Source organism: Amphibalanus amphitrite, unplaced genomic scaffold, assembly GCF_019059575.1.
Source record: "Amphibalanus amphitrite isolate SeventyFive unplaced genomic scaffold, NRLGWU_Aamphi_draft 000883F_arrow, whole genome shotgun sequence".
Lineage (NCBI taxonomy): Eukaryota > Metazoa > Arthropoda > Thecostraca > Balanomorpha > Balanidae > Amphibalanus > Amphibalanus amphitrite.
In genome coordinates this window covers 149,499-177,206 of record NW_024882377.1, presented here as the reverse complement: position 1 = coordinate 177,206, position 27,708 = coordinate 149,499, and the positions used below count along the sequence as shown (strand labels likewise).

The 27,708-nt window shown below is 45.5% G+C and overlaps 1 protein-coding gene across 25 annotated transcripts in view; it reads left to right on the top strand.

The window, feature by feature from the left end:
- The window catches only part of LOC122367622, a 100,798-nt gene that overhangs the window by 23,361 nt on the left and 49,729 nt on the right, over window positions 1-27,708 (top strand). For 8 of the 25 annotated variants that reach the window (XM_043340902.1, XM_043340917.1, XM_043340901.1 and 5 more), the window contains exons 9-14: window positions 1,403-1,519; window positions 3,375-3,469; window positions 4,055-4,207; window positions 15,186-15,270; window positions 16,429-16,562; window positions 17,074-17,143. In XM_043340902.1, coding sequence (XP_043196837.1) covers window positions 1,403-1,519; window positions 3,375-3,469; window positions 4,055-4,207; window positions 15,186-15,270; window positions 16,429-16,562; window positions 17,074-17,143 — 654 coding nt within the window. Of the gene's footprint in view, window positions 1-1,402; window positions 1,520-3,374; window positions 3,470-4,054; window positions 4,208-15,185; window positions 15,271-15,732; window positions 15,754-16,428; window positions 16,563-17,073; window positions 17,144-18,613; window positions 18,644-27,708 lie in introns of all 25 variants that reach the window. The other 17 variants (XM_043340897.1, XM_043340912.1, XM_043340896.1 and 14 more) reach the window with 3 other exon arrangements.

Genomic DNA, 27,708 nt, shown 5'->3' with positions numbered 1-27,708 from the left:
AACCATGCCGATTGCAGACTCAACACTGATTCTGCCGCAGTTTACGGCGAAATCCAGTCAGCCAGGTAAGGCAGGGTGTATGGGCTATCCCTCAAATGAAACGGAGGTGATGGCTTTTCCCTTAGATCGCTATGCGTCGAGCAGAGATTGTGACCTTGCTCTGCCTTTAATTCGAACAGAGGTCACACCTTTTGTCGTGTTTTAGTTGAGTTCCAGAACTGGTGCCTGATGTTGTAATTATTTCAGCTTTATTATTGAAAAGTTGAGTTGAGGCGAAACATATGACATTTTTTTTTGGCCTAAATTGCGAAGGTCCGAAGTACCTAGATGATCACCTTTGTTACCTTTAGGTTGAATGGAGGTGATGTCCATTGACGGCCCTTAGGTTGAATGAGAACATTACCCTTTTTCGTTCTCAGGTATGCCTGTAGCCTTGACCTTCAGGTCGTTCGTAGTCTGTGACCCTTTATCTCACAGGTCACGACGGCGACCTGGCCGGTTGTGTGTTTGTGTGTAGGGGGAGGGGGAGGGAAGACTGGTCTTTTGTTTAGGCATGCCGTTTTCTTTTTGCATTCGCTCTAAGTAAAATATTTATCCTCTGCTCCCTCCTCTATTTCTGTGACCAGAATATGTTTAAGTTAATGAACATTTGTATTCTTATGAATGCCAAAAAAGTGAATTAGGTAACCGCGCGGCTTAGACATTTCACATAAATAAATAAGAAAATGACGTTTTGAATTATTGAGACATCATGCTTACCAATGCAGCTCATGACTCGGTGCATTGTCTACCTAGAGCATTTGTACAAACCCGCAACGAGTAGCAGGAACCGTATTAGACCAGATTTAGACCAGAAAAAGACTCAGGAAGAAGACCAGAAAACCCTGGTCCTGACTATCGTTGATCCGTGGTTGCACTGCACACTGCACTGCTTTGAAGCCCTGCGGTGGCAGTCGTTTCTTGTTCTGTGTGTTTATGGAGGCTGTTGAATGCGTTTCATGTGCTTTTCAGACAGTATTTGCTAACTACATAGATGAGATAAACATTGCTTTAGGTGATAGCAGTTGAGCTAAGGGATTTGATTCACTGGATTTTCCGGCAATGCTATTTTGAGCTTACCTCAAAGCTCACCGTCAGCTTTTTTTATTATACTTAGGTACTGTGGAAGAAAATAAGGCATTAAGTTGGATATATTTTTGCTTATGAACCCATCTTTCCCCGGCCCACCCAATCCTGCCCTCCTTCATCAAATGTTCTGGCCACGCCTCTGTCAACTAAATAATTCAAATTGAAGTGTCACACGTGCAAGACATCCGTCGTGAAAGCCGGCTGGTGAATTATGAGAACAATTCAGCGAACAAGTGAATATATCATGCTCATGCTCTATTTTTTCTTTTTTTAGCGATATGGCGTCCTGGGTCTGCGCCGCCACCAGTGACATCTAGCGGTCAAAATACGAACTACAGCAAGGAACCGAAACCATCCGACTTCGCGAACGAGTCGGTGTGGACCCCGAAAGGTAATAATTAACAACCATCAATCGAGTTCGTAAATACTATGTATCAATCAATTGCATTTAGATTACGGCTGACTGGAAATATTTGGAATTAGAAGTTTAGTAAACGGGCATCTGCAAATGCATCATATAGGTACCTGTCTATGTGACAGGCCAATAAATTTTGACTGGTTAAGTGGTTAGATTACACTCGGAGACTCGTTCGTGGACTCACATCACAGTACGAAGAAAATATTTTAAATATCTTTCAAAAAGAATATGATGCACCCAGGGATGCGGAGCCGGAGCCGGAGCCGGAGCCGGAGCCGCCGGAGCCGGCATATTTTGCCCGGAGCCGGAACCGGAGCCGGAGCCGTGAAACAATATAGCCCGGAGCCGGAGCCGGAGCCGGAGCCGCCAAAAAAGGGGGCGGGGTGATTCCGGCTCCTTTTTATTTTTTGAAGAGGAAAAAAATAATTGACCTTGTTCGGTTTGACAGTACAAGGCAGTAAAACATATCGTACTATTGGTCTCAATATAAGTGCCCAGGCGACCTGTAGTTTTGATGCGGTGAATACCCTCACCCTCGCCACAATGCGAGTGGGGGTGGCGCTGGCTGGGAGGAGGGGTGCACTCGGCCCGAGTTGTGGCGAGGGTAAGGGGGTGAGGGGGTAAGGAGGGGTGCACACTGCATCAAAACTACAGGTCGCCTGGGCCCTTATCTTGAGACCAATAGTACGTCATGGGCCATCAAGTGCATGAAAAAGCCGAATATCCCCAGTATCCCACAGTACGCAATCAACTTCCTGTCTGCTCCTCCCCCCCCCCCCCCTCACGTCTACTGCATCCCCAGAACATGAGGACCGGTCATCAGGTGACGGCCATTGTTTTGAAGCCAGTGCAGTGGACTGCGACTCCCAGCACCGTCTCTTCCCCCCCCCCACCCCCACCCCCCAATGCAGCCGAGATGGGTGTCAGCTTACGATGGTTCAGTGAACTCTGATTCGCGGCGACTGCGTTTCCAATGCCATCGCTTCCTAGTCCTTTGTTCTGCCAGTTCTCTCCGAGGTGCGTTTGCGCGGGGACGCGGTGAGCCGGTCATGGCAAGAGTAGGTAACGCGTATATCCAATCCAATTTTTCTTCCACCCGTATTTAATTGATTGCATAGGGGATGTACTGAGTCGGAGCCGGAGCCGCCGGAGCCGGAGTCGCCGGAGCCGGACCATTTTACTCGGAGCCGGAGCCGGAGCCGGAGCCGCCATAACATTTCACCCGGAGCCGGAGCCGGAGCCGGAGCCGATTTTTTTTTTTCTCCGGAGCCGGAGCCGGAGCCGGAGCCGTTTGAAATTTCCACGGCTCCGCATCCCTGGATGCACCACATTTTGCATGGCTCATATTGAAATCGGATATGTCCAAGGTAGACCATGCCACACGTTTTTACCATTTGGGCCATCATAAACTGTGCCGTTCTTCCGTGCTATCGCATGGCATAAACCTAGCGGTCCCTTTGTTACTGCGCAACGCGTTATCTCGGTGTAAACGTGAGATGGAATTTCACACACTGTGTGCGGTATGGCGCAGTTGTGTTTAGAGCACGGTAAACGGTTCAGCTTGCCAACAATATGCGCGCGCTGTGTGAACAATGATACAGCGGGAATTTAGGTGGAGTTGTGTTGTAGGCCGGACAATATAGAGTTAAACGGAAACATTTCAATAGTCAGTCGTTATCTGGCAATGATAGCAATTAACGTGTTTGATAATACAAATTGGAAAATTATGGAGGACTAAATGATGAAAAACGAATGACATAGTACCTAAAGGACATACCAAGTATAGCATAGCATGATGACATAACTGACATAGTGAATATTATTTCAGGATTGCAGAGTCCCGGCTCGACGAGGAAGGAGTTCCGTCCAGTCGCCTACGATTCGGATAGCTTGAAACGACAGCGAAAACAGCAACAGCAGCTGGTAAGGATGCCTGTCTCGGGGCAGGCTCATTGAGTTTTTTTTCATAATAATGGACAGATACTGTCATTGATGAATTTGAATATAAAATGTTATTTTTACACAAGTGTACGGTACAACCTAGAAGGTAGGAAGGAAGTTAGAGGGCAGGGCCAACACAACAAGCTTCGCTTACGGGGGTTGTTTCCCTGAGAATTCTTCCTTTCGAAAGGTTCGGACGAAATTTATGAAAAAGAAAACTATCTAATTCTTACCATTCATCCTTATGCTTCGTTAATAGTTTTAGTCACTCAGTGTATGAGTCAAAGAAATGTGGATTACAAATATAACCATTCATTCTTGCGACTGTTTTAGTCTATTGTTTTCGAATTTGCATTTTACACGATCGAGCTTAGCTTGCAATGATGGACTTGAAAGTTGCGCGGCCCTTCACAAATCATGCTCTTCATCTCTTTTGCTCATCGGAGCTGGAGCGAGGGATGAGGAGCATGCTGCATGAAATATCCCAGTGCTACATCATCATTACTTCGAATGCATTCTGCAACGAGCTGCTGCTTTACCGGTTACCCTGTGTTTTTTTCCTCTCAGGCTCCAAAACCGGAAACATCTCCATCCGAGACCTTCGCCTGGACGTCGTCCGAGCCGCCTATCCTGACACCTGCCGGCAATAACGGCAACTACGAGTTTGACGGCGTCCGCCCGGCGGCGCCACCGCGAGGACAGGCTGGACCGGGATCACAGGTGCGATGAAACAGGGATAAAGTGGGAAAACAAATTTATTTGTTATCACAGGCTAAGGTGATCGTTAGCATTTTGCTGGCATTTCACGGGTACTGTTTGAGCTCTCTCCTCGCGCACGCACTCCTATCTTCCCCGTTGATACCAACTGTTCCCATCCTTGACCCTTCACTGCCTACACCCAACTTCCGTTTGCCCCATCATGGGGAAGCGGCGCCGTCAGCGCCCGCTTTCTGATTCCTGTTCCGACTCTGACACCGACTCTCCTCCCGTCTCGAATCCCTCTCCTGACCCTGCTCCTGCCTCCATGGAAACCGACTCCCGCCCAACCGTTACCCCTCCCTCCTCCACCCACCCCTCGGCTGCCCTACCCGGTACTGACCCTCGCTCGTCCTCCGACCACGCCCGGACCTCTGACCTTTGCTCGACCTCTGACCCCGCCCTGGACTCCGACCCTCGCTTGTCTGCCGACCACGCCCGGATCTCTGACCCTCGCCCGTCCAACGACCACTCCCGGAGCTCTGACCCGCGCACGAACTTTGATTACTCACCTGCCTGTGCCACCGCTGATCGCTCTTCTGACGAGCCTTACTTAGCTTCGAACGGTTCTTACCTGGTCGTTAAGCCTTGCGATAGTGAAGTTTCCTTCCGGAAGATCAACGTGTTCTGGCCACAAAAACAGGTAGACGCCATATGCGGTCCATGCGATGTAGACATCGAGGCACCGGCGAACGGTACTCTGATCATTAAAACGAACTCACGCAAACACACCAAGGCACTCCTGAAGACTACAACTTTCTGCGGCAAGAAGGTCACCGTTTCGCTCCATCACGCTCGGAACTCTTGCAAAGGAACTATTTTCGCTCCCGAACTCCGCCATATGACCGAAGACGAGATCCTGGCCGAACTTAGAGGGGACGGGGTGACCCACATCCGACGACTGACCACGTTCCGTGATGGCCAACGGCGTGACACGAGTCTGTTAGTCCTCACTTTCGACTTCACCACTCTGCCGGAAAGTATCGTGATTGGCTGGCTGAAAAAGGATATCCGAGTTTTCGTCCCGAACCCGCTTCGCTGCTACAAATGCCAACGCTTTGGACACGGTAGCTCCTCCTGCCGGCAGACTGCTCGCTGCCCCAAGTGTGGTGAGGCTCCTCACGAGGGTTCTCCCTGCACTTCCCCTGTCTCGTGCCTCAACTGCGGAAGCCCAGACCACACCGTCTCATCCTCTCAGTGCCCGACCTGGAAAAAAGAAAAAAGCATCTGTGAACTCAAAGCCAAAGCTGACATCTCTTACCCCGAGGCCCGCCGTCGCGTGGAAGCCCAAACCACAACACCAACACCCGGTAGGTCTTACGCTAAGGCTGCCAGCACCCAGACAACCTCTTCCAGCACACAGACTGAGCCGATCGCCGCGCTACCTCCTCTGGAGCTGCTGCGGCCTCTGAGCCCCGAACCGATCGCCACCACGAGCACGACTCAGACGTCTGAAATCCCTGATGAACAGATGCCGTCCCCTCCCGACTCCCAGCCAGCTGTCTCTCCCGAGATTGCGCAGAAGCCGAAGTCTGTTGGAGCAAGCCGCTCCACTGGCTGGATAAAAGTCCAGAGGTCGAGTGGCGCTCGCCCAAAACCCTCCCATCACACGGATGAACAGTCTAAAGATCGCCAGCCACGACCACCGATTCGGGTGGCGATGGGGCGTAACCGCGCGTCGAGCTGGGCCTCGCCCAGCCGTGGAAGATCTTCGCGTCCACAATCATGAATCCGCACACCATGCTGCAATGGAATTGTCGTGGCCTGCTTTCTAAGTGGGCCGAAATAAAAAACTTCTTCTCGGTACTTACTCCGGTACTGATTGCTCTCCAAGAAACTTGGTTTTTACCAACCGACCAGTATAATTTTCAACTTTCTAATTACACATTATACAGACACGATGAGCTCTACGGAGAGCGCCGACACGGTGGTGTGGCGCTTTACATACAAAATGATTACACACATAGTTTACTTGATATCCAAACAGAATTACAAGCCGTCGCATGTACGATGTATATGAATGGCAGGGACGTAGACGTATGCAGTATTTACATTCCTCCGGATTTCGATAACTCCGAACTCCTTCGGCAGCTCAACCATCTTGTTCAGCAATTCGAACATCCATTTCTTCTTCTCGGTGACTTTAACCCGCGCCCGGCTGGGGGTCCTGGATTTCCACGCCCTGCTGGGGGGGGGGGGGTGTTTGAACACCCCCCCTTCTAACTCGGCTCCTGGGCCACGTAGCGATACGCGGAAGGCGGCGTTCGAAAGAGCGTCAAAAATAATGAGGAAATCACTTCGGTCAATTTTTTGGTCAGGTCAAAGGTCAGGTCACCAGAGGTCATTGAAGGCAAAATTTCGCCGATTTGCAGGTCGAATGTCGACAATTTCCAAGAAGCCAACGCATAACTCGGGAGCCAATAGAGCTACAGCGCCGCGGAAAAGCGCATTCGATAGCCCTATTAACGCCCTTTCTGAGTAATTCTCTCAGATTTGACCTAACGTCAACGGTTTTGCCTGCAGGGGGCAAAAACTGCAAAAATAGCCGATTTTTTCGAAAACTGTTTTTCTGCAATAACTTTTGACATAAGCCTTGTACGAGCTTACTTTTACCGGCATCGTGTTCCTCTCGTCAAGACGCATCGAATGAACTATAACTTGACCTTGAAAGGTCAACTTGAAAATTTGACCTCAGGTCAAGGTCATGACCTGACCGGAAAGGGTCATGTTGCATATCAGTCGATCCGTATCGTCGAGCTGAACACATCTAAGGCGTTTTCATCGCTCTAGCATGCCTCTATCAAAAGTTATTTGCGAAAAACTGTTAGATACCATTCGTGACCTAAGATGACCTCAGGGCATAAACAGGGGTCACGGACACCATTTTCATGTTCAGTGTGTCTAAACCACTTGTAATTCAGTGTTTGGGAGTGTTTATAATGTCTGTTGTCCAAAGGAGGCGCATTTCAATTTTCTCCCATTGACTTATAATGGGGAGGTCGCAAAATTGACCTGACCTTAGGTCATCGATATCAAAATTCTGAGATATACATTTTGTACATGCTATTGCTCTTAGCAATCGCTGAAAGTTTCAAAGCGATCGGTCACTCGGTGTAGCTATGACAGACATTGAAACTTTTTATGAGGTGAGGTCACTTCAAGTGACCTGGTGACCTGACCTTGAATGACCTTGGTCTGAAATTTTCACAACATGTGTAAAATTGATGTATGATAAGGTGTACCAAAAACGGCGGCGCTCCGCGCCGCCGTTTTTGAGATATTCGCGAAAAACCACAAGGGGGGATGTTCAAACACCCCCCCCCAGCAGGGCGCGGGTTAACGCCCACAGTCCAGCTTGGTGGGATGAACAACTGTTGGATGGTAGAGGCAAAATAATCGAAGACTTTCTTGACATTCATAGGCTGGTGACACTTAATCTTAACCAGCCCACACATTTCAATTTGTCACATAATACTGAGTCTTCCATCGACTTATCTATTTCTTCTCCATGCTTAGCCACTTGGTTCCAGTGGTCGGTAGACGGCGACATCCACGACAGCGACCATTATCCGATTTCTCTTCGTTTTAATTTTCCAGTCGCCGGGGTCTCTTCTTTTTCACCTAGGTGGAATCTAAATAAGGCGGATTGGATCAAGTTTACTGAGTTGTGTGAACTTGAGCTCAATGAACACCTAGATCATCCAGTAGACAATATTTCTTACATTACTGAAACAATTATCTCAGTGGCAAACCGCTGTATCCCATTAACCAAGCCATGCCGGAAAGCCAACCCGGTACCATGGTGGACTCCTGCTGTCCGACAAGCTGTGGCAAAGAGAAAGCGAGCTTTTCGAGCATATTTACGACACCGTACAGATAACGCATTAATCATCCGAAATAGAGAACGTGCAAATGCACAACGTACTATAAGAACGGCTAAGCGTCAATCCTGGCAACATTTCTTATCATCTTTCACTTCTTCAACACCACTTTCTAAGATTTGGGATTTAGTTCGACGGTTGTCAGGGAAACGTGTGAGCGCAACCTTCCCTATTCTGAAGCTCCCAGGAACTGGGGAAACAGTGAGCGAGCCGAACGACGTCGCGAACTGTCTGGCTGAGACAATCTCCCACACAAGCTCCAACGCAAGATATCGTCCCGGGTTTATCGACACTGCCCATCAGCAATTTGTATTCGATCACAATGTTTTTCTCTCTGATAACAGTGAAGACTACAACGTTCCTTTCACGATGCAAGAATTTAACAAGGCCATAAACTCTTCTGGTAACACATCAACAGGACCAGACAAACTGCATTATTCCTTCTTTCGCCATATTTCAGATCACTCCAAGCACTTAATTCTACAAACATTCAACGAGCTCTTCAGCGGACATCTTTTTCCTGAAGATTGGAAAGAAAGCATAGTAGTAGCATTATTGAAACCTGGTAAAGCCCGATACGACCCGAAAAGTTATCGACCTATCGCAATGTCAAGTTGTTTAGGAAAACTGCTTGAAAGGATGGTTGCATCACGTCTTTCATTTATAAGTCAACAACAGGATATGCTTTCCAAGTTTCAATGTGGTTTCCGAAACAATCATTCTGCGATTGACCACATAGTTCGCCTTGAAAGTGACATAAGGAAAGGATACAAAAAGAAACATCACACTTTAGCAATTTTTTTTGGACATCAAAAACGCTTTTGATATGGTCCATAAGCCTGCATTAATACACAAAATAGCACAACTTGGCATCAGAGGACATATGGCATTCTATCTCTACAACTTTCTGTCTGGAACCAGACGTTTCCGCTTGAAGATTCGCTCTATTTTTTCAAATGTTCACGAGACACAGAATGGCCTTCCTCAGGGTAGCTGCCTCTCTCCAATTCTATTCAATATTATGATTAATGATTTGTTCAGCAACATCCCAGACGGCATTTCCTTCTCTTTGTTTGCGGATGACAGCGCACTTTGGTGTACCGACTCTGATTATGATTATGGTATTCAACGCTTGCAATTCGCTCTGCTTAAAGTAGAAAGGTGGTCAGAAACATACGGCTTAGAATTTTCGGCAGCGAAATCGGCACTTATGATTTTTTCCAGAAACACCAGGATTTCACCCTTGAAGCTTCCAGAATTACATGGTTCCGATATTCCACGGGTTTCAAGTTTCAAGTTTCTGGGGGTCGTTTTGGACTCCCAGTTAACAATGAATAGGCACATCAAACATGTACAAACAAAATGCAAAAGAAGACTGAACCTTTTCCGATGCCTCACAAGTACTCCAGCTGGTGCTGATCGTTCAACTTTACTCCGATTATACCGAAGCATAGTATTACCAGTAATAGAATATGGATCAGTTATGTATTCTGGAGGAAGCCGTTGCTCCTTACAGAAGCTAGAGGTCATACAAAACAACTTTATTCGTCTAGCTTTGGGTGCCATGAGGACATCGCCAATACTGTCCCTACAGGTGGAGGCGAATATACCTCCCCTGCATATTAGACGAATAAACTTGAACTTACGATATTATACAAAAATAAAACAGTTCCCATCTCACGCAGCTTACCAAGCAATATCGATTCTTCCTCGGTTACACTTTAGCTACATTGGGAGATGTGAACGAAGAACTGGCCTCACAATCGCTTCCAGAGTTACAAAATACCAGCAAGATATAGAATATAACTTACCTGAAGTTACTCCACTACCGCCCTTGGGAGTGGCGCCATGGATGATGCAACCATTAGTTATTTCGTTTTTGATCACCGAGAAAAAGGACTCATACTCTCCGACTGAAATACAGCAAACGTTTATGAAATTCCGAGCAGCACACACTCGCGCTTCCATTTTCTGTATACGGATGGATCGAAACAAAACAATAAGGTAGGCTTTGGCATTTATTCTCCAGGCCTCCCACATGCAAAGCTGAGGCTACCTGATGAGTCATCAGTATTCGCGGCGGAAATGCATGCGGTTTTGCATGCACTTAAACTCATTGAGCAAAACAGTATTCAGCATGCATGCATTTGCACCGATTCAAAATCTGTCATTCAATACTTGAAAAATCCAGAATTGACCCAGCACATCAAAATCAACATTCTAAACCTTCATGAAGCATTAAGGAAAAAAGGGGTACAACTACATTTCTTATGGGTACCAGGCCACTGTGGTATCCACGGAAATGAGGAAGCAGATAGATATGCTAAGCAATCTCTGGATCTCCCTATCGTAACTGAAACTTCCATTGATATTAGTAGTATTCAGTCTTCAATAAAACGTCATTGTCATCAACTTTGGCAGCGCATCTGGGACACGGATGGTCCAGGTACACACCTTCATCGCATTAAACCACTTATAGCTCACTGGGAATCATCAACTCGTCCGTCCCGAAGAGAAGAAAAGGTCTTGACAAGGTTGCGCATAGGTCATACATATCTCACTCATGCATTCATTTTTTCTCGACAACCAAGACCTGTATGTTTACGATGCAGGACAACACTCACCATCGAACACATTGTCTTACACTGTTTAAATCACGCTAGAAAAAGTAAACCAATGGAAGACTACTGTCGGGCACAAGGCGTGCCAATGACAATGTCTGTTATTTTAGGAGACGAACATTCCGCTTTGCTCAAGCTTCTTTTCTCTTTTCTCTCCACAATAGACCTCCTCGACAGCCTCTAGAAATAACTATCTTCACGTTCCCATCTTAAATAGGTAACTTATTATGGTGCGAAATGGTCCACGCGGACCGAAGCACCTACTCAACAATCAATCAATCTATTTGTTATATGCATTTGTATTTCATGACTGGAAAATACCAAGGATATTGTGAGGCTTTAAATTTCTGACCGAAAAAAAAAACAATAAAAGAAAACCCACAAATGGGGCGTTCCACGACAGATCGACCAAGCCATAACACCCTACCTCTCAGATTTTGATGAAATTGCGTCTAGGGGGTTATCTGTACCGTAGATTCTCAATCTCCTATTTTCAGCGTTATACTACAAACAGTTTACGAGTTATTGCCAGTGGCATTTTTCAAAATGCTCAGAGTAACCCTCTTTTTGACTCACATTATATAAAGATATGGCCTGTAACTTACATTAATATGTATATCATTGAAATCCTCATTGACTGAAGAAAAATAATCAATCAAAATATTTTGAAAATTTTCAAAATCTCAACATTTTTTTAATTAATACATTGTTTATTTTTTATTTTCAAAATGTGGCCATTAAATTTTTGCCAAAAAGATTATGCCAAAAGATGCCTCTGGATATGAAAATTAGATGTACAAAAATTTGGAGAGGTGTTTTGCCTTTAACTTTTTATATAATTTTTTATTTACGGCAATATTAACACGCGCAGTGGAAGGGGGATTTCGCCCACCCCTCCTGTTTTTCGCCAATAACTCGCGCCGCAAACATAATATTAATGTGAAATTTTGGCTACCTGTTCAAAATTGAACTGCGGATCTCCTCGTGCAAGAAATAAGAAAATTGGATCACAACTTTTCTAGTGATAGCGGTGTAAAGTCAAACATCCTGCCGCCGCGGCGGCGCGGCGGCCGGCGCTAGCCGTTACGCGCCGCCTGAATTGTAGACTGTGCCGGGGCGGGACGGTTCCGTCTTTACATCGCGCTCCATACCGCTGATTATATTCGATTGACGTCAAATTTTGTGAGAAGACTGAGAAATGTACAGGCAATCCTATGGTTCAATAATTTTGAAAATCGGTCCGTAACAACTTGAGTTATGAGTGTGTAAACACAAAATTGTGATTGCCGCGTTTCTCGCGTCGGCCGATCCCGCTTCAGCGGGCGACATCTTACCCTTAGCAGGCTTCCAACTGCCATATTTATTGTTGGATTAACTAGAAATTCACCATACATACTCACAAATGTATATTCTCTCGTATAGTGAAAGAAAAAAGAAAATCGACCGGTAACTTTTTGAGTCATCGGCGTGTAAACGCTCATAACAGCCGAGGCTGTGTTAGGGTCAAATGAGGAGAAGGCTCACCCTAGTAATCGCATGAAGTTCGCTCTGTCCATGTAATAATGGGCTTTCAGTGAGTTTGCTTATTGAATATGCCACACACAAAATATATGCAGACAAAAGTGCGGCATTTGGAAGCAATTCATTGCAATTGCCTGGGTCGTGACCAGGTCAGAGAGGGTGCAGGTAACAAAATTACAAGTACCGACGTGAAAACTGGCCGGGATTGTATTCTGTTTTCTTGGAACTGGAAGCATCTCAAACGTTTTGGATTAATGTATTTCAAGGTATTAAGTGGCTTGGGATGCTCCATGTTTCACTAACATTCACTTCCATAGCATTTTTATTTCCACCTGGCCGAAGGTTTGATGTGCAGCCCCAACGGTTTTCTCGAGATCGTTTGCAACGCTGTAAGGCTGGAGAGCTGAAATTGACATACCTTCCTATCTACCTGAGCATTGACTTAAGCCGGATTTTTTTTACGCCAACAGAATTTTGAGGCTGAGGTCAGCTTACTGACCTATGACAGCACAAATAAATCTTGGAACGATGCAAAAAGTTGCAGCTTTACAGCGCCCTCAGTGAGCCTTTTGCAGGGGATGAAACTTAAGTAACGGCATATAGTAACGGTTCTTGAGATTTCACATCAATTCCTCCAACTTTCCTAACTTTCACCCGAGGTCAAGCTGGCCACGTGACTTCACTATTACAAGTCAATGGGAAATATTGAAACATTGAAACTATTATTTTGATGCCGGAAACGAACGAAGCCTGTCATCAATTATCAAACACCTGTAATCGTGATTTCATACACTTTGCAGAGGGCGATTCTTCGGGACCTTCCATGACGTCGTATACCTATGCTAGTACTTTGTATGGTCGTTTTAGGTCATCGTTTTTCTTTTTGTCAATAACCTTGATTGGAATTAATCTCGCGAGTCGAATAAGCCACCAGTGCGTGAACTCACGGAACCCTACTGAACCTAATCATATACCTAAAATAGCTGCTTTCACGACAAGTATCTAACACACATTTACTGATAGTTGATGCGATTTGGTCAAATTTGGTTCATAGTTGATTCTTAATTGCTTTAGCTTGGGTTGCACTAGTTGCTTATTGACCTTATTTATCATATTATCAGACGTTCCTTTTAAATCAAACATTTGAACAAAATTACGTTATGAAAATAGCTACAGTAAAACAGATATGGCTAGATTCGTCTGACATCCGCCATGAAAACGGCTGATACATGGCCTCATTTGACCAGCTCATCTTGCCCTCAGCGGTTTTGATGTGACTTCGACCTGAGGAAAACACCTTAAGCTGACCTCTTCCAAATACAGTTATATCATTACGGTCAACTGGTGACCTCTGTGGTCAGGTCAAATGCCCTGAACCAGGGATTAATTTTCTGTCAATAAATCCCCAAATGGTCGCAGCACCGTCATTTCAGTACCTGACACTTATCTGGCACCATCGTGTTTATGATGCTCCGCCGGGTAGAATGGTGTGCTGATATTTTGGAAAGCTCAGCTTAACGTGCTTACTTCAGGTCAAGGTCAGAACGAAGTCGTTCAGGTTACGAATCTGGTCGATTCAGATGATTCTGAGTACCTACATTGATGACCCTTCCCTCAATGCCCTCATTTTGTTTGGAATCAATTGACGAAAAATTATCCCATCAAACAGCCTTAGTGACGTCACAAATGACGTTGCGTTTTTAGGTCGTCACGCAAGGTCCAGGAGCAAAACTGAAACATCGGACCTTGCAAAGAATGCGTGAAGTACATTCTCCTCGTAAATAATTGTTGACAATGAGGGCGTTTCGCTATTGCGACATTTTTAACATTACATAGACTTACTTATTTGACGTAATAGTTCAGTGAAGTGACCCTATATAAAGTTCGTTTGGTGTCACAAGCTAAATCGAAGATAAGTTATAATAACTTTCAGCGCTCTATCGCCATTGCGTCCCTAGCAGTGATGAGAAAACCGTCAGAGGCGGATAGTACTCGCTCCTACGGCCACATGCGGTTTAACCTCGCTCTCTTGAGAACAATACGTCATTATGACGTCTTTGACTATTTGGGACCCAGCTTAGCTTGCGTAGGTGTCCTAAGTCTCTTTAGAAAAAATTAACAGAGTTGCAATGAGCTCTCGATCACATTTGACCGTTCTCAGTTCGGACCAGTTGACAGTTATTGTTATTGTTTCCACTGTACGACGAAATTCAATGTTGTATAGCGACCTTAAGAGGAAAAACACCTTTTTAATATTTTCATCATTCAATGGCAATGCGTTGAGAAGACTTTTACTGCAAAAATAAATTGCAAAAAAAGATGGCCACATTCTCAAAATTTGATTTTTACAAATAGATTATATGTAAAAAAATTAAAAATCGAAAAATTTCCAAAATAATTGATATCACAAAAATCTTTGTTTAATTCCAATTGTGGGGATATGCAGTTTTATATGAATCTTATGAGTATTTAGCGAAATATCCGCGGATGAAATTTATAGTTTTTATGCTAGTCATTAAGTTGCCTGGGGCAATATCTCCCAAAGTATTCGACGGATGTGATTGAAAATGTCACAAAACGAATCGCCGGGCTAGATAACCACATAGCCGAAATTTCATTAAAATTGGAGAGGTAGGGTGTTATTTCGCGATTTTTTTGGTCGATTTGTCGTGGAATGCCCCAAATGTCAGTGCTTATTTCACTAGGTAGGTAGGTTTACCTATATCCCATTTTTTTTAAGCGAACGATCATAACTTGCTTACGATATTTTCGCAACAGTTATGTTTCACCGATAGTACTTTTGATTCTGGTGTCGCTATGAAAACATGGTCAAACATCTCCAGTCCCCCTAACGCACCCCCAGTCGCGGTTTCCATGGTCGATTCTGTCAATTCTAACCTCTGTTGTCCCCTTGCCCAGGTCGGACGTCCAATTCAGCCTATTAGAGGTGCCAAATTTGTACCTCTAGATGACACACCGCCCCTCGCCGGACCCAACGATAAACGTAAGTTGCAGCTCCGTATTCTGGTAGTATCCAGTCATGTTTAGGGATGCGATGGACACTGAACAGCCTGGTATCGATCGCTTGTCTTGTGGCATGTACCCAGTGTCATTATTCTAGATGCAAAATAGATAAACATGTTTGCATGTCGTAAATATATTTCAATTGTGCCATAAATGTGCTTTGAGGACTAGTTGATATCCACCACAAAAGATTCATAGCTCTGTTGACATGCATGTGTAAATAATATTCACTAGTTAGCCTCTCGAGATTTAGTTACACAACACTTATTGCAAACTGTATATAGTTCATTAGAACATACCTCCACCGTGCAGTGTGCGCGGTAGTATCACCCATGGACTCATAGATGAATATTCACCTGAAAAGTACGATTGTCTTATTGGAGCTGCCTTATTGTCCGTATCGTCAGCTCGATAAATGTTTGACCATCCAAACCCATTACAGGAAAACTGTTGCCAAAGTCGGGTAAGATGTGTGACCTTGATGGTTAATTTGTCTTTTGAGCGCATTTCTAATTGAATATTAACCATTTTCTGATTGCAATTTTTGTATAACATCTTCGGGTTGACTTTTTATCCTGGGGCAACGCCGTCTTCAGTCAGCTGTTTCTTCGATTTCGGATTGTTTGGCTTCTGAACTCGCCAAGACATAATTGCTCTATTGATCTATCTGTTTTTTTGAAATCTGGCCTTAATACTTTAATTGTTGGTTTTTTGGTCGCTTTTTTACCTCGCTATTGGTTTTTTGTTCGTTTGTCTTTAACAATTGCGTTAGTGTGGACCTCCTTTTGGCTTTTGCATATTTTGTTGATCGCTGCAAGATTCATTAAACAAATTATATGCTTTGTAGGCTGATTTTATTTGTTTGGTGAAATCACATTTGATTCGCGCCGCAAATGCAAGATAATGTACGAATGAATGAATGAATGAATGAACGGCCCAGACACTTGTTGAACGCAGGTGCGCCACATAGCAATGTGCGAGTTACTGGAATAACGAAAACACCCATCGTTGAAATTTTCTTTGGCAGGCTATCAGCATTACCACATATCATATTGTCATGTGTTTACTGTCTTTCAGGCAAAATCATACGCCTTCGCACACCTACAAGCCCTTCTAACACCCACTCTGTTTATTTCAGTCTACACGATAAAACGCGAATACGAAACCCAAACTGAGGAGGGTCAGACTAGGAAATTCGCCGACCTGTCTCCCCGGCCGATCCATGGGGTCGGACCGAGGACCCAGCAGGGTATGCCTGTGGCCCTCAAATCGGTGAGCATGGCGGGGGTTGTATTTTTTTTTTTGCGGGGTGGGAGGGACAGCTAGTGGATCTAGTGAAGTGACCTTTACATCGGTGGCAATGAGTGCGTGATAGGCTCAGTGGCGTACAAGTCGGTGAGAATGGTTGGAAGGTGGGGGGCTTCTCAGGGGCTTCTCAGGGGCTTCTCAGTGGCTTCTCAGGGGCTTCTTAGTGGCTACCAAATGGGTCAGGATGGATGAGTTTGACAGCAGGGCATTGGAGTGGCTCCAAAATATTTTTGGATATCGTAAAAGCGATATGTTGAGGTTCTGCGTACTTTGGGTGGACGCTTATGTATTGCTCTGGGAAATCTTTTTCCACTTTTTTATTTAGACGTATCGTATATCCAATGGCGTAACTGGATTAAATTTGTTTATTTGATCACCACCTGTCTAACTGAACCGTTTTACAGTCAGGTGTCCCTTGTGATAGTCAGTCAGCGACCTCAAAGTGACCTCAGTTTGACATTTATTATGCCCCCAGGCTGTGAAGGAGGAGCACCAGCCAGAGTGGTACCGTCTAATGTACGAGAGTTTACACCGTACTAAACCAGGTGAGACTGTCATAACTGATCACTGGGGCACTTACTTCTGGTATAGTAGCACCGTAGCAGACCTGTTAGTGAGTTAGTGATACAAAGGTGTGTCATTTATTTTTCGCGGTGTTTGATGCCATGCATTTATATGTTACTTGTGGCCTGTGTGGTTTATTGCATTCAATGCCACATTATTTTCGCAGCGCTGGGGAATTGCAGAACAGGCTTGTATACAAACGTCGTATTCTTTTTTCATTCGCAAATGTAAAAGACCACAAGGGGTGCTATTTCACACTTGGCCGCTTCATATCTTGACAGATCTTCGCCCCACCCTTTGCACTACAAAAACAGCGCACACACCCACACAATTGTGACGTCACCAAATCTCAGCCAATCAGCGGACGAATAGCGTCAACCAATCAGGGCTGTGACATTGGTGGCCTTAGCCAATCATGTTACAGCTTTTATCATGCGCCCCAGGTGTTCCGATCTAAACGCGCGATAAAAAGTGTGAATAAAATGGGTCCTCTATAGACCAAATGGTATGAACTCAGGAACCCAGGCTGTTTTGGATGCATTTATGTCACGACAGGCCAGATGGGACAGAGTAAAAGCCGTTGACTTTTAGGGGTTCTCCGCATGTGAGTAATTTTGGATGTATTGCCACATTCATAAGTCAACCAGCTGGCGTGAGAAAACTGGTGTTAGAAACATGTTAATTAGGTATAGCTTTAATTTGAAAACTGGGTTATTTGATACCTATTTTGGCTATGATACTCAGGTACCCTTTTTGTAATCCGTTTCCAGAATCAATCTTATACTCGTATACCCCATTTATGCCTAGTATCTACCCATATTTCTACTTATCCCACAAACCTGACAATCTGCCGACCCTGATCTGACCGACCCTGCTCAGCTCCCTGGGCGCGCCTCTGCCATAGCGTGTGACGCCCCACCCACACCCCTGCACGCGCGTGTCACCGTATGACTGTGGGGGTGGGAGGGGTCGTGCATTGTCCTGTGTGGTGTGTCGCTCTTCAATGGAGCGAGTTCAAGGTCGATTAGAGCGCCTCTGGTGGCGGGGGCAGGAAACTGATGCCACGGGAGTTGATGGATTTTGTGTGTGAAACTCTTGTGTTCATAAAGATTTTGGGGCGTTTAACCACTACAATAGTGGATCATTTTTCATTAAATATTTCATTTATCAAAACATTTTGTGTTCCGTTGGGTTATTCTTCCTTTGCCCGTCTTCCCTTGAGTCGTTTTCCTCAAGCGCTGTGAAAAGATATGATAAAAACCTGAACCATAAACGTCCTCAATTACGTTGTCGGAGATTAGTTATTACTCGATAGTTATAGTACGTTGGTCGTTTACATTATTTGTCCATAGTTTCGTTCGCATGTTTGGTTTTGTACGATAGTCACGCACAATGCGGGTTTATTGTCTTGTAAGATTCATGTGATAATTTTATTTGTGTCGTCTTTTCAGATGCCGTGAGGGTGCGATATAGGACTAGAGGTAAAATGTGATGTTCATTCAAATATCTCTGACCCTTCTATCGCAAATAACATCGCATAAATGTGCCTGATATAATGCATCCGCTATCTATGACTAAAGCGTTCTTTTATATCAATAACCTTCTATGATAATTCAGTGTTCTTGATATGAATTATTGCATCAAAGCACAATGGTCTGCTGGTCTCCATAATCAAATATATCTCTTTTGGTTTCTTCATGGATTTATCCCCACCTCATAACTCAATCTTTTTTTTAACGCATGTTCCTTCCAAAAGTCATGTGCACCTTAACCTATGTATTATTACAAGATAAGAACGCTGTAGAGCCTAGCGATTTTGCCTTACTTTAACAAAATACGCTAACATTTTCAATCTGGGTTGCAGTATGAGCTGCTCTGATTCGAATATATCGCAACAAACTCTTTTCAGTGTTGGCACCTTTTAAAACAAAAAGTAGCGTGCTCATCTAACCATAAACGTGTCATCACCTTCCACTCATCATATGACAGGAAATGATCTTCATGACAAATTACAGCGACAATTACTTTATATTCTGCCTATCACTAACTACAAAGGACTGGTGGCCGCCATTCACCTCTTTTGTGTTAATTCCAAAAAAAAGATCATGACACCTTTTCATGAGGTCGACCTACCTAATCACGATGACTATTCCAATTCACAAATTGAACGGTTCGTGGTTTTCATTTTGTTTGCACATTTATCTTTTGGTGATAGCGTTCGGTTCCAATGAGCACATTTCCTGAAGGTGTATGGCGCATGATGTTTTGAGATTATAATGACAAGTGTCATAATGCTCGTAATTTGGCATACCTAGAAATTTACGTAGGCATTTTTTATATAGTTTTATGATAACGATGTGCATAAAAACGAAAACGCTTTTTGTTATTTTTTCATTTCTCTGCTTCTCATTTTATCAGTAGGTAGGTGCGCACATAACCTATATTCTCTTTCGAACATTGTTAGCTGTCACGCAAAGCCTTGTTTTTACAGTCACACCATAACGCTCATTCCTGGCGGTTCCCCTAAATCAGCTCCCATATATCGTCAGCCGTGGCTATCTTTTGTTCTTACCTACCGGCGGGACAATCATGCCAGGCTATATTGGCCGCGTGCCACCCAGTATCAGTCTCCCCCGCCTCCCCCCTCCCACAGTGTCACCTCCCTAGAAATGCGACCACGTCTTCCCCGCCTACCCATGGCCCCTCCCACTGCACGCATCGCTGGCCCCAGTGTGGTTCTCACGCACATTTCTCATTGTGGCTATATCGTTTGGTGTTCCTCATTTGGTATTCCTTTCATTCAGCTTACTTAACCCTCGCCCGCACATGGGGGGGGGGGGGGTGGTGGTTGCCACCCCCCCCCCCAGGCAGTCTTTCTGCTCTGCACTCAACATTTTTAGAGCTAGAAGGCTGATTTTTCGTATAGCTGCTCGTCTATCCTTTCTTGATGTCCACTGAAAATTTCAAGTTTCTGTGATTTTTTGTTTCGGAGATATGACCTTGTTTTTCAGGTCATGTCATGACCCAAATGGCCAATTCTCAACATCTTGCGTTTGCAATGGGCCTTATGAGCTTTTGACACCCTGATTTCGGCCTTTTTTGCCAGTCTTACCTCCTACCTATCATGGAACATGTTGTTCGACGATGTACAGGGGTCAAGGTCAGGGTCAAGGTCAACCTAGGTCACCTAAGATAATTGCGTTTTAGGCAAGCTGAATTTACTTTTTTTGAAGTTTTTTGACTGCATTTTTGGTAAAAGCTTCTCAGATCATGATTTCATGTAATATGGACCCAAAAACAGTCGGTGCACACATCAGTATACACACAGACACACACAGACATACAAACACATATAATTGACCTTGACCTAACTTGACCTGAAATGACCTCAGCAGCAAAATTATGGTCGGGTAGTGTGACAAAGAGGTTCTAGCTGGCTTGGCACCAGAAAACAGCATCGTCATCGGTATTTGATAAGCAGCACACTTGATATCCAACGGTGACCCAAAACAGCAACATTTTTTAGTTTGACCTGACCTGGAAGGTCAATGACTGACCTGAGAAGGTAAAACTGGGTATCATTGGATTCGTCTCTTCCCAAAGAATCTTTTTGGTCTTTACTGCTAAGCTCTATCTCCAACAGGAACGAAATGGCGCGGGGGGGGGGGGGGTGGCAACCCCCCCCCCCCCATGTGCGTTCTGGGATGGGAAATTGGCATGTGCGGGCGAGGGTTAACCACCTGACCTGACCTTCCAAGAAAGCGGGCACCAACATGTCAGTACTTTCGGCTGCAGTTAGTCCACTCCTTTTCCCCAAATATTGATAATCGTATTACTTTATGCAAAATGGAGGCCATAAATCCATATCTTCTCTCGCAGTTCCCAATGCATTCTAATAATCAATATCTCGTCATCAATCTCTCGTGATGAGAGCCCACACACTGCGAACTTCTATAGCGCAGAGGACGGTACATTCATACAGTAGAAGCGGGTGCCGCGGGTGGGGCGTTAGGGGATGGGGAATGGGGGAGGGGTCACGGGGAGGGGGGAGGGTCGGCGGCGGCGGGGGCGGCGGCGGCGGCGGCGGCGGCGGGGGCTGGCAGTGGTGGTGGGGATGTGGTGGTGGGAGGACGCGTTATAGTGCGCTCCTCCCTGGGTGGAGTTTCTCTACAGAGTCTTGTTATCGGGCTGGGGCGTTCCTGGGAGTTCAGAGGAGTTCCTAAAGTCTGGAGGAGGCTCCTTGTTCTCCAAGGAGAATCCTCTGGGACCCCAGAGGAAGCCCTTTGGAATTCCGAGGGAGCTCCTAGGAGTCCTGAGGAACTCTTCGGAGACCCTAGAGTCCCCAGTCTGGAGGAAGTTGAGGAAGATTAGGGCGTTTTCCAGCCTCCGGGACTTGCGGGCCTGCTTGCCCGTCCCAGGGACGAAGAGTGTCCCAACAGGGAAAACCGGATCCGAGGCTACAGACATTCGATAACAGGTCAGTTTCGTCAGTTTCGACGGTGGCTCAAAATTAGATTTTTGACTGGAGGGTATCTAATCTACGACGCTCACGTGTTAGAACATGCGATTTGCCACATGTGCCCGTTTTCAATGTTATTTGTTACGTTATTTATTAGCGATTCTATGGACAGCGCGTTCCAAGCAATGGCGAAAATAAAAAACGTCGGAGGGAGGGGAGGGGACCCCCCTTCGACAGGGTGTTTAACCATTCTAAGCGGGCATGAGCTGAAATATGTACATTGCACCTTATAGTCTTAGAGCCGAGCTTAGTTGCCATGGCTACCGTGCTTAGCGTCGTCAGTTCGTGAACATTGAGGTCGATAAGAGCGTCCTTTCTCTGAAAGTTGCGTGCCGCCTGCAGATTTAATGACGTCATAGAGCCGACTTGGTCCTGTAGGGCTTTTAGCGGTCCTTTAGCACGAGATCAGAGGGCTTGTGAAGAAGGAATATTGTGGTGAAAATAGTATTGGGCAATTATCTAAATATTTAAAGATCAGGATAAGTCAGCATTGGCCTTACATTATGCCCACTTTGAGTTTCAGAGAAGTTGGAAAGAGAAGGTTAATTGATGAAATAGATATCCTGGTTATTTTATTTCAAAAAATGCAGATAAAATATTTAACATAATACCTTTTAGCAAGGGCTTTCACTGTATGAGGCGTTTTAGACTATTCCACAATTGAGAAATTCAGCCGAGCCCCATGGGATGAGAGCTAAAGTGGAAAGCCGACGTCACCGGCCATTGCCCAACATAGCTGAAAACTTACAACCCAGATACCATCTTGAAGCTTCCGTTACATCCACGAAGCAATTAACTACGACATAAAACACAGCCGTATGCAAACCAGGCAAAATTGATCTCCACGTTCCAATAATGTATCCGCAATATTTTACGAGCTCCGTCACCCTGATACAATTTACGACCTCGAATCTCATTTTAGAGCCATCGCACGCATCATTTTACGTCCAATAGATCCCCGCGGCAATTTACGGGTCACGTGAGCTGGCCGTCAGGCCGCCTCTAACCTCACGCGACAAGCTCAGCCAAGCGGCAAACGGTGGGCGTGTAGCCCTTCTGTCACGTGACCCCATTCGGTGCGGCGCCGCTGCGTCGCGGAAATGGACGTCACGTGACCGTGTGCGGTGCGCACGGCGCAAGTCACGTGACATGGCCGGATGTCCTGTCTGTTGTCAGGTTACGGTTGGTGGGATTTGGCCCGGTGGAACTAGTGTGGGTGTGATGGGAACTGGTACAGTGGGTGAGATGAGGTGATGTGAGCAGGGGTGTCGTTTTGTATAGGCCTGGTAGGGCCCGAGCCCTACCAATGTTTATTTAGGCTCTACCAATGCTCCCTGAGCCCTACCAACATTTTGTCAGCCATCACTTGACAAAAAACGAAAACAAAACAATAAGCAACTAAGCACAAATAAATTTATGTGTGTAAGGTTCTAACCACAGTAAGCACATGTGGATGGAAATGAGGTGTCGTGTCCTGGGCTAAAGACCTTGGTGGATACCAAGAATCCCGAAAGACCAGTGGTTTTAGACGGCCCATGGCTCTGCCTCTGAGCGCCGCACACCGCGTGACGGCCTCAAATCTGTCTTCAAAACCAGCCTCTGAAGGACCTACGCCGACTTCAGAGGGTGCCACGATGCTCCAGAATAGACCAGATTGATTTGATTAGGTCCTTCACCCTGATTCCCGAGGGTCCAGCGCCAGGTCCTTCCCGCATCAGGTCACGAAAACTCAAACTCACAATTAACTTTATTCCTTTTATTTTAGCAAGCAGGTCTATCGTAATGTTTCGAGATCTCGTTAGTTGTCGAACCCTTCACTCGGCGTGGGCCTTCGAAGCCTTCCCTGGGGGGGGGGGGGGGCGGGCCCTTTCAGCACAATCATCCTTTTTCGTCGGCGTGGGCCTCTTTCAGAATGGTGTGTGTTCCGCTGACACTATACCTAACAGTGCCTTTAGGGGAAGCCGGGGGAAGCCCGGGCGCGGGGGAAGCCCGGCCACCCCGTTTCCGGCTAAATTATTCACAATAAAATGCTCAACTGTTTGTCCTTTCAGCGTGGCAGCTAAGGTAACGCCAGCAAAAAAGTTAAGAGTGACAAAAATTGCATATTGTTAAAGTTATAGCGCAAAAATGATATTTCAAGGGTTTTTAGCTAAAAAGTGAGATATGTTGCACTGTTAATGTTATACCATACAGTACTAATATTTATACGAATGTTATGTAAGGACCGTTTAAGTGTTTGTAGTGAGGGGTGACGAGGCACGCTGGCTTAAGTATGACATTTTTTCGAATATCGCTGTTCTAAAATAAAAATTAGCACATTGGGGTAACCCCGGGCGAGTGGCCAAGCTTACCCCCAACCGAGAGCAATGCCACTAAACCACTGTTTCCATGAGATAATAGGTACTGAGCAGGTTTGGTTTACACCTAGATCAAAGATAAATTTCGAAAATAAACATGTTATCATAGACAAAGCCAGTCATGTCAAGTAAGGTCAACTAGGGTCAAACTACGTTTTTGCAGATAACGCGACAGACAATGAAGCTAGAGCTTCAAAAATGGTGTCGTTGTGTTCTTCTTCATCAGCCGAGTCGAATGATATGCAATATGATGCATTAACCCATTTACGCCCTTCGTTGCGTTTTCGCAACGCAAGCAAGCGTCGACGTGATCGAAGCTTGAGAAGTGTGTAAAAGAGACTAACCGATGAGACAAGTTTCAGCGTGTGTAGCATGGTTGTGCGCATGATACTACGCAGTTACAAGTCTGTGCGGCCGGTAAGTTACTGCCTAGAGCTCCCAGAGGGAAGTCGAAGGTTTTGTGAGTGATGACGTCACGAAAACCAAGATAAGTAGGCTAAGTGCTTAATAATATCGTAATGAAAATTGTGTAAACATATTCTGCAGAGTCCCTACAATAGCGTAGATATGCATTTTGTTAAGAAATAATGCTACAAAAAGGGTTTGTGACTATTTTCAAATATGACTACGGTCGCGTTGCGGGAACGCAACGAAGGGCACATCGGAAAGACAGCGGTGTTGCGAAAACGCAACGATGGGCACATTGGCAGGGTAGCGGAAGTATGAATATCAACAGTAGACTTCACTCGTGATACGCTGTGGGTTCTCTCTTTCTCTCCCCCATCTTCCTCCCTCTCCTCCTCGTTCCCCAACTCTCTCCTCTCTCTCTCTCTCTCTCTCTCTCTCTCTCTCTCTCTCTCTCTCTCTCTCTCTCTCTCTCTCTCTTTCTCTCTCTCTTTCTTTCTCTCTCTCATTTTGTAGCCATGAGGCTGTAGCGGCGGAACATCTTCAATTAAGGGGGGGGGGGAGCACTGCTGACTTTTGGTCTCATTCTTTCCATTTCCATTTCCATGCAACGCCTATCGGGATAATGTTAAAATGGCAAAATCAAGGGGGGCACGGTGCCCCGGTGCCCCCTCCCCCCGCTGCGCCGCCTATGCCATGAGGGACGTATATAGGTATGTTTAGTGCAAGGTGCGTTCGCACGTAAAATGTTGCGACACATTTCATATTTGCTGGCTCAAACAGCCACAAACACTCCTTTCTTTTTTTCTCGCAGATTTTCGGCCTCGGGCTGTTCGTTCACTAAGCAATGTGTTCCCATGCATCTGAAAATCGCATGGTAGGAAAAGGACCCATGCATCAAACAGTCGGCGATGCTAACGGAGCTGAGAGATAATTAGGTCCTTTGGAAATTGGATCTACTATGTACATTGTGCATAAATAATGAATAACGGGGATGTATTCTGGTATCAGGCGACAGATAGGCATCGCCATTCTCTGGATAGAATCTGCTGACTACCAGCATTTACGTTAGAAAAGATAACTGAGGGTCGGCAAATAGTGGGATAGGCCCCCTCTGAGGGTAGCTGAGCCCTTCGGCAGGGGTAATGAGGGCGGACCCATGGGAAAATAATAATTTTTAGGATTCATAACTCGCATAGATTCATAAGCTGCTTGATGTGGAGTATACGTCTGTTTTCTTACTTTGATAGGCTTTTTATCTAATCAGACCATTTTTAGAGCTAGCAGGATTATTGGAATTAGGGGAGACATTTGTCTGACCGGACACGGTCAATCGTAGACTGGAGACTGAGCCCAGCCAGTGGGCAGCCGCCACCCATAACCCACCCCCTTCCCCCCTCCCAAGCACTCACTGCACCCGGCTACAGGCGCGCTCCTATGTGAGCTGCCCGATTGCGATATACGTTGCCGGTCCAGCCCGGAACAGGGGGATGAGGCGTGGAGGAGGATTCAACTATCCTGAAGATGGAAAGGACGGATTGACGTCGAATCACCATTCTGTCCTGGCATTGTCTCGAGAAAGAGGTTACACGTGAAGGTCGCTGAGAGTGGGGCCATGAAAATTTTGGATTAGGTGTAAACATGATAAACTGGGAGTCGATTTGTTGTGATGCGCTATACGCCTTACGCGGGTAATTTGTTAGAGCCGGATCGGTCCTTTTTTCTTTTTGCTGAGAGTGGGTACGACTAACCTGCAATGGAATTTAACTTTACTCCTAGGAGGGTGGTTAAAAATGATTGCGGATATGCGTGCATACGAGAGGCACTGGTTTACTCCCAATCCTCCGTTTAATTGTTTTCAGTGTGCACTGTGCAGGGTCTGATAGGTGGAGGTAATGGATCTGTCTAGCTTCCAAAAAGAAAGCATCACCCTGGATACGTGTCGACCACAACTTTAAATGAACAGCAATGGACAACGTAAATGGTTGATAATGACCGTGTTGCCATCTCCCCGTTCGCGAATCATGAAGTTATGCTTCCTCACTGAGGCTCTTAGGCGGGTTATAGAGCATGACGGATGTGGGTTCCGCATTTTCAAGCAATAGTTGTCAACAGTTGATTGATGTTTTGTCAAAACATATTAGCATATACGGCAGTTCAGTGTACTTTATGTCCGTCTGATGTGCCCGTCGTTGCGTTTTCGCAACGCTGATGGCGCCCGGTGTGCCCTTCGTTGCGATTTCGCAACGCATGTTTTTTACGTTTTTCTCGAGAAACTTTTGCTGCAGGCAAAAATTATTTTCAATTCCATACAAGGCCCTGGTAGGAGCATAACATATTTTGATTTCGTCGATTTTCATGATGGTCAATATTCCTGGGCATAAATGGGTTAAGGTAAAAAGAAAAATAAATTTTAAGGAATTTTGAAATACACATTTTTTGTCAATTTTGCATCACGATTTTCATCGACCTGTACTGTACATGTAGTAGACGCTAACTAAAATACCAGTTATGACATAAACTCTAAGATGTCCAGAGCTAATCAGTACCTTAATATTTCACTTTCCGTTAATATTTGGAAAACACATAATGGTTTCATCAACTCGTTGTAGGTAAAGCGCTGGGGAGGTGGCCGGCGTTACCCCTATGCCGGGCTTACCCCAGAAAAATCAGCACTTTTTTAAAACTCGATTTTCTCAACCTTATACTTATTCCACGAAACCGAATTTTTGGGAAAACACGGCCAATGAACTTAGCTAGCTAGCAGGATATCAACATTTTATACAGCACGTATGGTACCTATGTAATAAAAATGAAAAAGAGCTTACTATGCCGGGCTTCCCCCGGCTTCCCCTATAGCTGCACGTTTTGTGCATAAGGTCCGGTGAGAGCCTAGATTTGCAAGCTTTTTTATTTTACTTGAGTTTGTCTTGTCAGTGACCACGGTGGAAAAACAAGTGGCCGAAATCCAATGAGAAAGGCAAATTTGGGGGTACCCTACCTTGGTAAACCCCCGTCACATACCGTCGTCCGCCGCCTTTTGGGCCCTACCAATCATTTTCGGAAAACGACACCCCTGGATGTGAGTGATGTTTGGTACCGGTGTTGGTGCTTTTGTAGTGCTGGTGTTGGTGCCTTTATAGTGCTGGTGTTAGTGCTGTTGTTGGTGCTGGCGTTGGTGCTGGCGTTGGTGCTGGTATTGGTGCTGGTGTTGGAGCTTTTATAGTGCCGATGTTAGTGCTAGGAGATACTGGTGCTGGTGCTG